Raw genomic sequence first — 11,631 nt, 5'->3', positions numbered from 1 at the left:
ACAACACATGTGGATTGAGGATATAGGATCGTCTCCCAGAGACAAGGAGGGCGGCAAGCAAGCAAGGAGGTCCAAAACTGTTACAAGTGGTCAGACCAGAAGCCAACCAGCCGGTCAGCCAACACCGCTCCATTCACTCCTCACAGTCGAATCTCGGCCGTCGTGTCATAGTCGTCAGGAGCAAAGCACGCGGCGCTTTACTTTTGCATCATGAGCTGGACGAATTCGTTGTCTGGCCAGTTGTCAGTATCGAGAGTGCGCACGTGTGGTTCGCCGGCTTACAGTCGATGCGCCCGTCGCCGTCCTGGTCAGCCTCCCGGATCATCTCGTCCACCTCGTCGTCGGTCAACTTCTCGCCAATCGATGTCATGACGTGGCGCAACTCGGCGGCGGAGATGAAGCCGTTGTTGTCGCGATCGAAGACCTTGAAGGCTTCTCGGATCTCCTCTTCAGAGTCGGTGTCCTTCATCTTGCGGGCCATCATAGTGAGGAATTCTGGCGAGGGTTAGTCGGGGGAGATTGGGGATCGCATTGGGCGACCACGTACCGGGGAAATCGATGGTGCCGTTGTTATCGGCGTCGACCTCGTTGATCATGTCCTGCAGCTCAGACTCGCTGGGGTTCTGGCCGAGGGAGCGCATGACGGTGCCTAGTTCCTTGGTGGTGATCTGACCTGTGGTGCGATGGATTTAGTGGAGTGTTCGCCATGTGGTGAGCCAGCCTCGTGTGTGATGTACTGCACAATCGATTGCGCGCATTCGCCTCGGGTCATTGAAAAACAGCCTTTGCAGCAGGCAACAGGCAGCATGCTTGGGAATAGGAACGGGGTTCGGGGCTACTGACCATCGCCATCCTTGTCCTGTGTTGAGAGGCCATGTTAGCGACATCTGATCTTGATGAATCGAGTAAACACTTGATGGTGCCCCCTCTCGACAGCAGGCAGCAGCGCCGTGGAGGGGCTGAACTTGAAACTTACAAACAGAGAGAATGCCTCCTTGAACTCGGAGACTTGCTCCTCGGTGAGAGAATCAGCCTGGGGTGGTGGAAATCAAGTCAGCGATGGGCACTGGCAGGAAGGAGTGTTGAGCGACGGGGGGGTTGTTTTCGAGGGCGGGGTATGCCATGGCGACGCGAAATAGGGTCCCGCGGGGTCGACGAACCATTTCTTTTGTGGTGTTGTTGCGTGTGTGTGTGTGTGTGTATTATATGTGTGTGTGCGTGTGATTGAAAAAGGAGGGAGGGGTGGGGTGGGGGGGGGGGGGGCGCTTGTATAGAAGAGGGGGGTTGCTCAGAGGCGATGTGGGTTGTGTGTTGTGGGTGTGGGTGTGGGTGTTGGTGTGCAGGCCAGTCAGTTGTCAGTCAGTGTTGGGAGGGAAGGGAAGGGAAGGGAAGGGAGGGCAAGGGGCGGGGCAGGGGCGGGCGCAGGCTAAGTGTGCCAGTGTTTGCGGCGGGAGGGACTGCAAGTGCGCGGGGGCGGGGGACTAGAATGGTGGAAAGGTGGAAAGTGGTCAGCAAGTAGTTGTGTAAAGTAGTACTCTTACTCTAGAGACCTTTCCATGGAGACCTTGGGGACCATAGGGGGACCTTTGGGGACTTGTGTGGGGACTGTTGTGTGTCCAACCGCCCTATCAATCACTTCACCGCGCGGTCCTTTTCTTGGTGGGGGGGGGCAAGAAGAGACGGACAGACAGACAGACAGACGGACAGACAGACAGACAGACAGACGGACAGAGAAGGGAACAGCTAAGCGGGTCCAGGTAGCCCCTGCCCGTCACGTCACGGGAATGGAAGCTCCCCAAGACCGAAAAAGGTTAACTCAGCTGCTGATGGCACAGAACCATAGACAGCAGTACACACCCTAACAAGCCAAATCAGCGGTTGCTGGTCCCACACTATATACAAGAACCCGGCACAGATAAACTCTGACTCTGACTCCGCCTACATCCGTGAAAAAAAAAAGAATAAAGAAAGAGAACAAGAGGCCACTTCGCACAAGCGCTGCCCTCGTTGGTTCCCAGCACGAAGACCATGAGAGCGTGGCCATAACACTCGCCCATCCAACATGTGGCGAGACCGCACCAATCTGTAGGTTGCGCAGTCCCCTCAGCCAAACAGCCACGATGCTCGCTCCCCAGCCCTTTTGCGCTGACATGGTCGCATAGCTTCATCTCCTACCGCCAGTCGTACTCGCACCACCCGCAAAAGAGGACGCGCTATGGCGGACCAGGCTCCAATGGCTTCGGTGACGGTCGTCGCGTGTCAGAGGAGCGGCAGGGACTCATGTCCAGCGGCGCATACGAAGACGACGGCGATGCGGTGATTGAAATGGACCTGCTGCCCCCGCGCTGGCTCGACATTCAGGACGAAGTCACCGACCACCTGGCAGACATTGCAAAGCAGACGCGGAAGCTTGACCAGCTCCACCAGAAACACGTGCTGCCAGGCTTCGATGACGACGCGGACAAGCAACGCGAGGAGCGCGAGATCGAGCAGCTCACCCAGAGCATCACCCGCAGCTTCCAGCGATGCCAGCAGGCCATCAAGCGCATAGAAACCATGGTCCGCGACGCAAAGCAACAGGGCAACATCAACCAGGGCGAGGAGGTCATGGCCCACAATCTCAAAATCTCGCTAGCCACACGTGTGGGCGAGGTGAGCGCCATGTTTCGCAAGAAGCAGTCGGCCTACCTCAAGAGTAAGTCGCATGTCCAAAGCAAGGTGCCAGGCTGGAGCTATATGCTGATCTTCGGCCAGAACTGCGCGACCTTGGTGGTTTCTCTTCTCCCTTTCGAGCGCCGACACCTGTGCAGAACCCCTACAATGATCCCGCTCTCCAGGAATCCGACGCCGACCGATCCTTTTCGCAGTCCACTCTACTCCAGACGAAGCAGCAGCGGCTGCGCCATGATCCCAACGAGGCTTTGATTGCTCAACGTGAGCGCGAAATCGAAGATATTGCCCAAGGCATCATTGAGCTGGCCAACATCTTCCAAGAGCTACAAACCATGGTGATTGATCAAGGGAGCATGTTGGATCGCATAGACTACAACGTCGAAAACATGTCGAGAGAGGTAAAGGAGGCAGACAAGGAGCTCAAAGTGGCCTCTGGCTACCAGAAACGAGGCATCAAGAGAAAGATTATGCTTTTGCTTGCCATTCTGATCGCAGGCGTCTTCATACTACTATCTCTGAAACTGAGCAGCAGAGGCGGAAACGATAGGCCTGTTCCACAGGTACCAGATGTCCCTCCAGCAGTCATGGTGCGGAACCAGCGCCAGTCCGTGGCCTCAAGGACAAGTCGCAACTGGCACCGGCGAAAACGACGTCTATGGGACACCCAGCTAGACGATCGGCTCCTACGATAGATTCATCTCATGACCAATGAAGTCCAGATTTCCCCAGCATTTTGACCAACATTTGCGGTGACGGCTAACTACTACATGATGGCCGTCTCGAAGCTACCATCCCCATAAGAGGTCGAATAGGGATGAGGCATAGAGTATGCTGACATGGGGAGAGGAAGACACGATAGCTCAACATCAGCTTCGGAATCCTGTGCATTTTTTGTTGTTGTCAGCCGCAAGAAGACTTAGCCATGAGTACGCGTCCTTTGTTTTGCTAACTCATCATGGGCTCGTTGCCCTGCAAGCACAGTTGTCCACTTGAGCCAACATATCCAGCCACACAAACAATCACGGAATCCTACAAAGGAGAGCAGTATTCCGGTGCATCGATTGGTGTTCGTATCTGCAAGCGGAGGGCGTGGCGTGGCGTTTCGAGACGACTTTGCGCTCTTCAGACAAAGGCACTTTAGCCTCGTGTGTAAACAAAGGTACTAGGATTGAAACATTTGTAGAAGCTCACCCACGGCTCAAATCATGGCAGCAATCATAACCTGTCTGCCTCTCAACCGAAAACTGTTGCAAGACTATGTGACCAGCTCACATAATCACCCTCATTCATCAGCATGATTCACATTGACAAACCCTTTGCTCGCGAGAGCGGCCCATGGCCGTTTCCCAATGCCATCACAAAAGTAATTTGTCAACACGCCGGACGAGAAGCGAGCGCCGCACTGTTTGCTGCCCTTGGTCCTTGGGCGAACGGTGGTCCTGCTGCACGCAAAGCGACATACCGCGAACCATTCACGTACTGGGACTGGCACGGCGTACGCCCAGACGAACGATTTTCAAGAACCCGAGGCTTGAAAGGGCAGCTCCTATGGGAGAGGCAGCGAGGATATCCGCAGAAAGGTCGTGCTGGCGAATTCGGATATCCTTCTCCCCGAGCACGCTGGCAGGCGTTTAGCGCGTTGATTGCAACACACCCCGAACGAAGATTCTGGGTCAAACATCTCGCCGTGGCTCATTGGATGCATCAAGAGGATTTGGAATGGATTGCAGTCCAATTCCCGATGCTGGAAAGTCTTGACTTGAGCGATACCCTAGCCATACCCGTCCGTGCAGGGACTACTCCAGCCGCCACTCCAACTGTATCAAAAGCCTCCGGTTTACCGTCTCCCCAAATGGCAGACTTACTAGCCAAAATCAAATGGCTAGGCATCCCAGCTGTGCGATCGCCGGGATCGGAATACATGCAGCTACTTCCCCTGAAGCAGTACTTGTCCTTGTGTACTGGGCTTCAGAGCCTGTGTATTCGAGATACGCGCGATGGGGATATGAGGGCTTGTGGATTTGAATCTGCGCAGGCTGTGGCGGATTGGGTTGGAGGAGTGGTTGCGGATGTTCCTGTGAGGACTGTGGATGTCGAGTTGAGGGTTTGTTGTGTGGATGTTGAGTCTCTTGTCGCTGCACTCGCGCGAGGAAAGCCAAGAGTCACTCGCGTTGGTGTAGATTTTGGGGCTTGGGTTCGGGGTTGTGGTTTGATTGTGGATCAAGAAGATCAAGTGTTCCCCACAGGATCAAAACGGTGGCTCCCTGATTCTTCGGCCCCAGTCGAAGGACGACCCGACCAAGATTACCAAACCGATAGGCCGGTTTTTGCAAGAAATATTCGTCAGGATCAACATGTGCAAGCGCTCGGTGGTGGTGGAGCTCAATCATCGCAGACTCAGTTGGCCGGTTTGAGGGATGCCAGCAACAACACCACGACCGCAAAACAGAGTCATGACCGCTCAAACTGTACGTCGCTATACGAGAATCTGTTCAGATTGTATAAAGCGGGCACCGATATTCGACACCGAAAAATTCTGTTCTTCTCTTTGTAAGTTGCCATGGCAGTGGGACGAGGATTGCAAGACGCTCTAACAAGATCCATGTAGAACTCCCGAGTGGCAGACGAATAGTACAGACCCCATTCACCCTTTGGCTATGATACAACCCGAATCAGATGGCAGGAGCGTCTCAACCGGACAGCTCACCAGTTTATACAGCTGGCTGAACACGACTTTCGGTTGGCGACCAGTGTTTGACTGGGACTACTTCATGGGGCTTGACATGCCCAATGAACATGATACACTCATCAAGCAAATCGCACTGCAGTTTCAGTATATGCGGAATGCGTCCATTCCAATCCAAATACTGATTGGCCGTCGTCCTTTAGACTTGTCAAGTCTGTATTGGGGCCATGATGAGTCTACATGGACCCAAACACTTGCTAGGCCGTTCAACAACAGCCTCGACCACATCGCACCGCTTATGGACACTTTGATCATTCACTACGATCTTCGTAATCCACTCAATCATAACCTTCTGCAGGAAATCGACAGGCTGGAACCACATGTCGAACCCGCAGCATTCTGCCCTCGCAGTCTCTGTCCCTGGCCGCAAAACCACTGCCCCTTTGAAAAGCAGTGGGCCGACAGGCCCACGGCCCCTTGCCCTCAACCAAAAAGCTTTAGAACCATTCATCCCGGACCCGACTTCCCCCGTTCCCCAAAGATCCCATCTCCCCTTGCTAACAACAACACCCCATACCTCCCCACCGGCGAAGACGCAAACCTCGACACCACAGACGACTACGACGCCGCCGACCCCCACGCCAGACCTACATTACACAAACTCGCACGACATGCAGCCTACCTGCGTGAAGCCACAGGCTGGCAACGCTTCTGGACCGCGTACGCACCCGTACTGACAAATCTGTCTGCGCTGCACGTGCGCATGCCTCGCGCATTTGACAAGGTGGGGAACTGGCAGCTGGGGCAGTTGCTGGATTGCAGGCGTGGCTGGAAGATGTGTTGTTTTGCAGAGGAGCGACAGCGTATGCAGATGCGTGAGGATTTGGCGTTGGATATTGGAGGTGGGAATGCTGGGGTTGCGGGTTTGCTGGAGGGCAAGGTTTGGCCTGGTGGTCGGTTTGTTCGTCGGATTTGGGTATGTGGTATATTGCTCTTTTGTTTTGGAAGCATGGACAGTGGAACTGGATATGTCCTCTGTGTTTGATACACTTGCTGATTGGGATCAAGATTCGAAGACGCGCGCCTCCGTGTTTTACACTACCTGCTTCAGAGCATGCGAGCTCAGCTATACCAGCTCCAGCGACTGGATTCACCATCTTGTAAGCTGACCCCCCTTCCCCTTCCCCTTCTTCCGCAAACATATCCACATCCACAAAACTTTAAAACCTAACTCCACCACGTAAAACAGCTCCCCATCCCACCAAGCAAACCTGACCCACCAAGCCCTCCAACACGCCATCCACACCGCCCAATCCGCAGCAAGAGCACAGAAGTCCCGTCAGAAGGAGCTTGAATCGCGCGTAAGCAGGGTTGGAGATGGGCGGCGGAGTCGTGGTGGGGGAATGTGGGTTGGCGGTGAGGGTCTGGGTTTGGATGGTATGGCTGGGGTTGGGGGAGGAAGTACAAGGGCAAGTACGACGGTGAGTATGATGGCGACTACGACGATACCTACCCCTTCAACTCCAACTCTATCTGTCCCTACAACTACACCTGCTCCTACAACTCTACCTGCTCCTACAACTCTACCTGCTCCTACAACTCCACCTGCTCCTACAACTCCACCTGCTCCTACAACCCCACCTACTCCTACAACCCCACCTCCCCCTCCCCCTCCAATCCAACCCACACCCCCAACCCCACCCACCACCACCAAACCAAACCCCCCCGCACCACGCCCAGACTCACCCCCCACACGCTCGCGCCGCTCAATGAGAAGCATGACGCCAATTTCCTACCATGAAGTCGAAAGTGAAGTCGATGAGAAAACGGAAAAGAAATGGGCAAAGAAAAAGGGGGAAAAGGACGGGGAGCGTGGAGAAAAGGAGGATAGCGGGCGAGAGGAAAAGATGAGGGGGAAGAGCAAAGCAAAGAGGTTGAACAAGAGAAGGTTGGGAAATGGACATGGAGAGGAGGATGCAGAGTGGATTCCGAAAAGGGTCAAGGCTGGGACGGGGAGGAAGGCTGGGACGGGGAGGAAGGCTGGGAAAAGGGGAAAACGGGGAGGGGGGGGGGGGGGAATGGGATATGAATGATGGATGAATACAGGATATGCAGTACAATCAAGTAAAAAGACGAGGTAGTCACATACTTTCATACTGCGCATATATATATATATATACATACGTATGTGATATATTCAACCCCCATGACTATAACCTCCACACCCCCCATTCTCTCCACAGAGACATACACATACAACAACCAAATCAACCGAGCTACCGCCACCCACACTCCAAACCCCGCGTTTACAGACAAGATGCAAACGCACACCTCCAGCCCCCAGTAAACTCCGCCGCAACCCATTCTACCCCACCCCACCTACCACTTCCCCCCCTTCCCCTTCTTCTTCCCCTTCCCCTTATCCGCCCCCGCCTTACCCTGAGCCGCCGGCGTCCCCAAGCCCTTGTCCTCACCCACAACCCCACCCTGCGTGAGGCCCTCGGCCCTCTTTTTCCCCTTGCGGCCCTTCGGGCGGTAAGAGCTGCGATCGCGCAAGGGCAGCCAGCGCTCGGGATCCATTTGCTTGCCCTCTACAAAGTCTTTTGGCATGCGGGCTTTGCGCAGCCGCTTGGGGCGTCGGGGGGAGGAAGCAGGTGTCTTTGCGGGGGCGGTGCGTTTCTTGGGTTCGGGGGAGGAGGCGGTGGTGCTGGGGCTGCCAGAGGGGACGCCTGCTTTTTCGAGCTCGGCGGCGTTGATGTCGGAGACGAGGCGGGGGGCGTCGGGGAGGTAGGAGAGGAGGGAGGCGGGGATGGAGTCTGGATCTGTGATGCTGAATGCGGCCACGAGACCTGCAATCGCTGCACGGTCTTCCTTGTCCTGCTCGTACAGGGCCTGGAAGATTTCGCCGGCGACTTGCACCTTGTCGGTATTGTGCGTGTCCAGCAGGGCGGTCCCGGCGGCGATCAGGAGGGATTTCGAGGGCGCTTCCGTCTTGGATTTGTGCGGTTTTCGCCAGTATTCTGCAGCTTTTGCGAGCTCCGATTTGGACGAGCCTGGGCGGCCTTGTTGCGCGTAGAGGGAGACGAGCGTGGCGATGAGACCGGGTGCGAAGCGCACGTCCAAGTCTGAGGCGGTACCGCTCTGCTCCAGGCGCTTGAAGAAGGATTCCAAGAGATGGGTGGCGGCGGCGTAGTTGTTGGTGAGGACATAAAGGTGGGTGATGGTAAGAATCAAGCCCACGTCGGTCGGTCTCTTCTCCAGTAGTGGAACAATCTCCTTCAGCGCGGCCTTCTCCGTGTCCGCATTTCGGGCATGCGCTGCTGCGTTGAGGACCGCGGCCATGTTGACGGCTGGTGACAGCGTAGGCGTCGGTGCTGCCTTGATGACCTTTTCGGTGGATGATGCAACCCCCGTGACCTTTTGTGAGAGCAATGACATGACGTATTCATCCTGTCGGAGAATATTGGATTGGAAGGAAAAGTGTTGATCGGTGACTGGGGGTTTTGGTGACGAGTGGAAGAGGCGATGCGACAAGTATGGATTCGAGTGCTCTTTGGACGCCGCGATGCTGTTCACTTGGGCAATGTAACGGGTAGAGAGCTCCTTGATCCTGAGCTCGTTAGAAGAGCTGCATAAATCGGCATACAGACCAAACTTACTCGGCAAAGGGGATTGAAGTAGCTAGCTGTTCAGCCTCGTCAATCTTGCCCAACTGCGTCAAAACATAGACCTGTTGCACGGTGATGGGCAGCAATTCGGCTTGCTTCTCCGCATCGCTCAGGTCGGAAAGGGCATTGCAGAGATCCTTAGCTCTCTTCAAGCACACTTGGCCCTGCCCAAACTCGCCACGCGCTATGCTTCCACATGCGGCGTTGAAGGCGGTCTCGAAAACCTCGAGGTCCTCTCGGGTGGGTTGTTTCTTCTGCGCCAGCTCGCCCTGCCCTGTCCATTCCAATTGAGCATCGACGGCTCCCGAATTGATGCGAATGTCATATTCCTCATCCTGTACCGGTTGGCTGGCCAGTTCGCGATAGACTCTGGCGGCTTGTGCAAACTTCTCGGATCGGTAGGCCTGCCATGTGTCAACTATGTCTCTTGTCGCCATACACGCCGCCGTACTGCCTGAGCAAGCATATGCTTCATTCCACGGCCCATTACTGATCCCGCTGCCTCGGCCACTTCCACTGCCTTTGCTGCATTGCCCGTCTTATACAGGGCATAGGCATACTCGAATTGCGCCTTCTGTCGCAGTCCCTTGGCGTCCTCGAAGACCTTGAGCGCATCCTCGTACCGGTCGAGATGCAGAAGCGCAACGGCCTTGACGTGCTGGGCTTCTTCGTCACCTTTGGACTTCTTGATAGCAGCATTGGCAGCCTTCAAGACTTCATCGTGGTCGTCGAGTGAGGCTTGCGCAAGGAGCGAAGAGAGGGACTTAGTGGAGGCGGCCATTGTTAATTGCTGTATAGAAGACCATCCATGTGCGAAGCGATACAGCCAGGTGATGAGGGTGTGGGAGGCGCAGGCGGCGTCTTTGCGGGGGACGGGGTAGTGAAAGCAGGCGGGGATGTTGAAGGTGGGATGGTGGAAGCTCGCCTAAAGTTCCAACGCCTTGGGGAATGCAGGGATCTACCTACCTGTGCAATTACCCGCATGTCAACATCTCATGGAACTCCTAGCATGTCTAGGTAGTGTAGAATGTACTATTAGATGTCATTGCAAGTAATGATCTTCTACGTAACTCGAGCAAGAAGAGTGCACTCGAGATACCCTTTTTGCTGGTGCATGTCCAAGAAACTAGAAAAAAGATATGCCTCTCCCAATATCGTAGCCATAAACACAACCAAGCATCCCCTTCATCAGATCTCGTCATCAGATCTTTGTGGGGCCCCAAATCTATAACGCCAAAAAAATGATGATGCAAACACCAGCGCTAATGCATAATTCAGTTCACATCTTCGAATTCGTCCTCTTCACTTTCGTCAGCTCCATTGGATGCTGCTGGTGTGGCAGCATTGGAGGGGGTCGGAGCAGCTGATGATTCCAGTTTCACACGCTTTGCATCGGGAAGCGCACTTGGCGTGCCCACAGCCACGTCCTCAAACTCGTCCTCCTCATCATCATCCTCGTCGTCATCCTCTTCCTCTTCTTTTCGCCGTCGCTCTGCTTCTATCTGGGCAAAGACATCGTCGAGGTTCTGGTTACCGGGCTTAGTCTCTCCAGGCTCCAGTTTGATACCGGGAGCGCCAGTGCCAGAGACTTCCTCTTTGATCGTCGTGGCGTTGCCAGCAGCATCCTTGGTGACTGTTGATTGCGTGTGCCATGATGGCAGCTGGTTTTGCATAGCAATCTTCTCCTGTCGAGCCTTCTCCGCTGCCCGTTGCTTTTCGTTTTGCTCGGCACTCGACCCTATTTGTACACTAATCTTTTCGGGGCCCGTGTCCAGTCCCTTGACGGCCGTTGGGCGAGATATGGCCGTCTCGACAACCTCGTGTTTGGTTCCGGGGTCGATGGTCTTGTCTCGAGGTATCTCAATTCTTGCTTCAATGGCAGCCTTGCCCTCGACAGCTGGCACCTTTAACTTGTCCATTTCTGCCATGAGGGTTAGAATTGGACCGAACAGCTTGTTGAATTTGGCAGGTCGATCATCCACCGTGTCTGCTTGAATCTCGGGGTCTATCTCGTCCAACCGAAACCCACAGCGGGCACATATAAAGCCGCTGTCGTCTGGGCCAGGATCGGGATCGGGATGGTCAAGGGCTTGCATGGTTGTATACTGTGACTTGCATCGCTGGCATTTGAGCTCCGTCTTCTCGGTCGTCGGTTTCGCATCCTTCTTGACTGCGGCGTCTATCTTATGGACTCGGTACTTGATGGCATCAAAGGCGCGCGCCCAGTCAATGTAGAAGTACTCGCGGCTGGTCTGTTTGGTAGCTCCTTCTCGCATGACTTGCTGGGAGAAGCTATTTGTCATTAGTGAAGAAAAAACATTATGCCTTCTCTACGTACGACGAACACAAGCCCGCTTCCTTGAGCTTCCCCACGACTTTGCCCACGTGTTTGGAGTTCTTGCCGGCATCAAGTATGAGCACGAGATCATTCATGGGCATAGCAACATGGTAGCATAGCGCATCGAGGACTACGATGTGGTCCGTCTCGTAGAACATGCGCACCACCATGCGCACGAGCTGCTTTGCCGCCTCTACGGGATCCATGACCACCGTGGCCGCCGCCTTGTCGTGATGCGCCGGCGCAAGTTGTGAATGAATGAATGT

The 11,631-nt window shown here is 54.9% G+C and overlaps 7 protein-coding genes across 7 annotated transcripts; 4 read left to right on the top strand and 3 right to left on the bottom strand.

Moving 5' to 3' along the window:
- Positions 1-197: 197 nt before the first annotated feature.
- Positions 198-1,163, bottom strand: IAQ61_007300 (uncharacterized protein; the record flags this gene model as incomplete). Its single annotated transcript, XM_003840719.2, has 6 exons — positions 198-232; positions 283-495; positions 548-673; positions 844-859; positions 977-1,033; positions 1,161-1,163. 6 exons carry the CDS (start codon positions 1,161-1,163, stop codon positions 198-200), a joined length of 450 nt encoding a protein of 149 aa, XP_003840767.1.
- A 554-nt stretch (positions 1,164-1,717) lies between these two features.
- Positions 1,718-3,365, top strand: IAQ61_007299 (uncharacterized protein; the record flags this gene model as incomplete). Its single annotated transcript, XM_003840720.2, has 3 exons — positions 1,718-2,085; positions 2,163-2,695; positions 2,755-3,365. Exons 1-3 carry the CDS (start codon positions 2,063-2,065, stop codon positions 3,363-3,365), a joined length of 1,167 nt encoding a protein of 388 aa, XP_003840768.1. The 5' UTR covers positions 1,718-2,062.
- Positions 3,366-3,595: 230 nt separating this feature from the next.
- IAQ61_007298 (uncharacterized protein) lies at positions 3,596-3,949 on the top strand (the record flags this gene model as incomplete). Its single annotated transcript, XM_066097526.1, has 3 exons — positions 3,596-3,599; positions 3,655-3,832; positions 3,886-3,949. 3 exons carry the CDS (start codon positions 3,596-3,598, stop codon positions 3,947-3,949), a joined length of 246 nt encoding a protein of 81 aa, XP_065952568.1.
- An 18-nt stretch (positions 3,950-3,967) lies between these two features.
- Positions 3,968-7,132, top strand: IAQ61_007297 (uncharacterized protein; the record flags this gene model as incomplete). Its single annotated transcript, XM_066097525.1, has 5 exons — positions 3,968-5,223; positions 5,282-6,335; positions 6,428-6,519; positions 6,609-6,720; positions 7,100-7,132. The coding sequence occupies 5 exons, from the start codon at positions 3,968-3,970 to the stop codon at positions 7,130-7,132; spliced, it is 2,547 nt and encodes an 848-aa protein (XP_065952567.1).
- A 5-nt stretch (positions 7,133-7,137) lies between these two features.
- IAQ61_007296 (uncharacterized protein) lies at positions 7,138-7,452 on the top strand (the record flags this gene model as incomplete). The annotated part of the gene is made up of 1 exon (XM_066097524.1): positions 7,138-7,452. One exon carries the CDS (start codon positions 7,138-7,140, stop codon positions 7,450-7,452), a length of 315 nt encoding a protein of 104 aa, XP_065952566.1.
- Positions 7,453-7,738: 286 nt separating this feature from the next.
- On the bottom strand, positions 7,739-9,808 carry IAQ61_007295 (uncharacterized protein; the record flags this gene model as incomplete). Its single annotated transcript, XM_003840722.2, has 3 exons — positions 7,739-8,969; positions 9,019-9,431; positions 9,479-9,808. The coding sequence occupies 3 exons, from the start codon at positions 9,806-9,808 to the stop codon at positions 7,739-7,741; spliced, it is 1,974 nt and encodes a 657-aa protein (XP_003840770.2).
- A 493-nt stretch (positions 9,809-10,301) lies between these two features.
- Positions 10,302-11,571, bottom strand: IAQ61_007294 (uncharacterized protein; the record flags this gene model as incomplete). The annotated part of the gene is made up of 2 exons (XM_003840723.1): positions 10,302-11,319; positions 11,366-11,571. The coding sequence occupies 2 exons, from the start codon at positions 11,569-11,571 to the stop codon at positions 10,302-10,304; spliced, it is 1,224 nt and encodes a 407-aa protein (XP_003840771.1).
- Positions 11,572-11,631: the final 60 nt, after the last annotated feature.

The sequence above is a fragment of the Plenodomus lingam genome (genome assembly GCF_022343315.1).
Source record: "Plenodomus lingam strain CAN1 chromosome Unknown contig_27, whole genome shotgun sequence".
Taxonomy (NCBI): Eukaryota; Fungi; Ascomycota; class Dothideomycetes; order Pleosporales; family Leptosphaeriaceae; genus Plenodomus; species Plenodomus lingam.
This window is presented reverse-complemented; position numbering and strand designations above follow the sequence as displayed.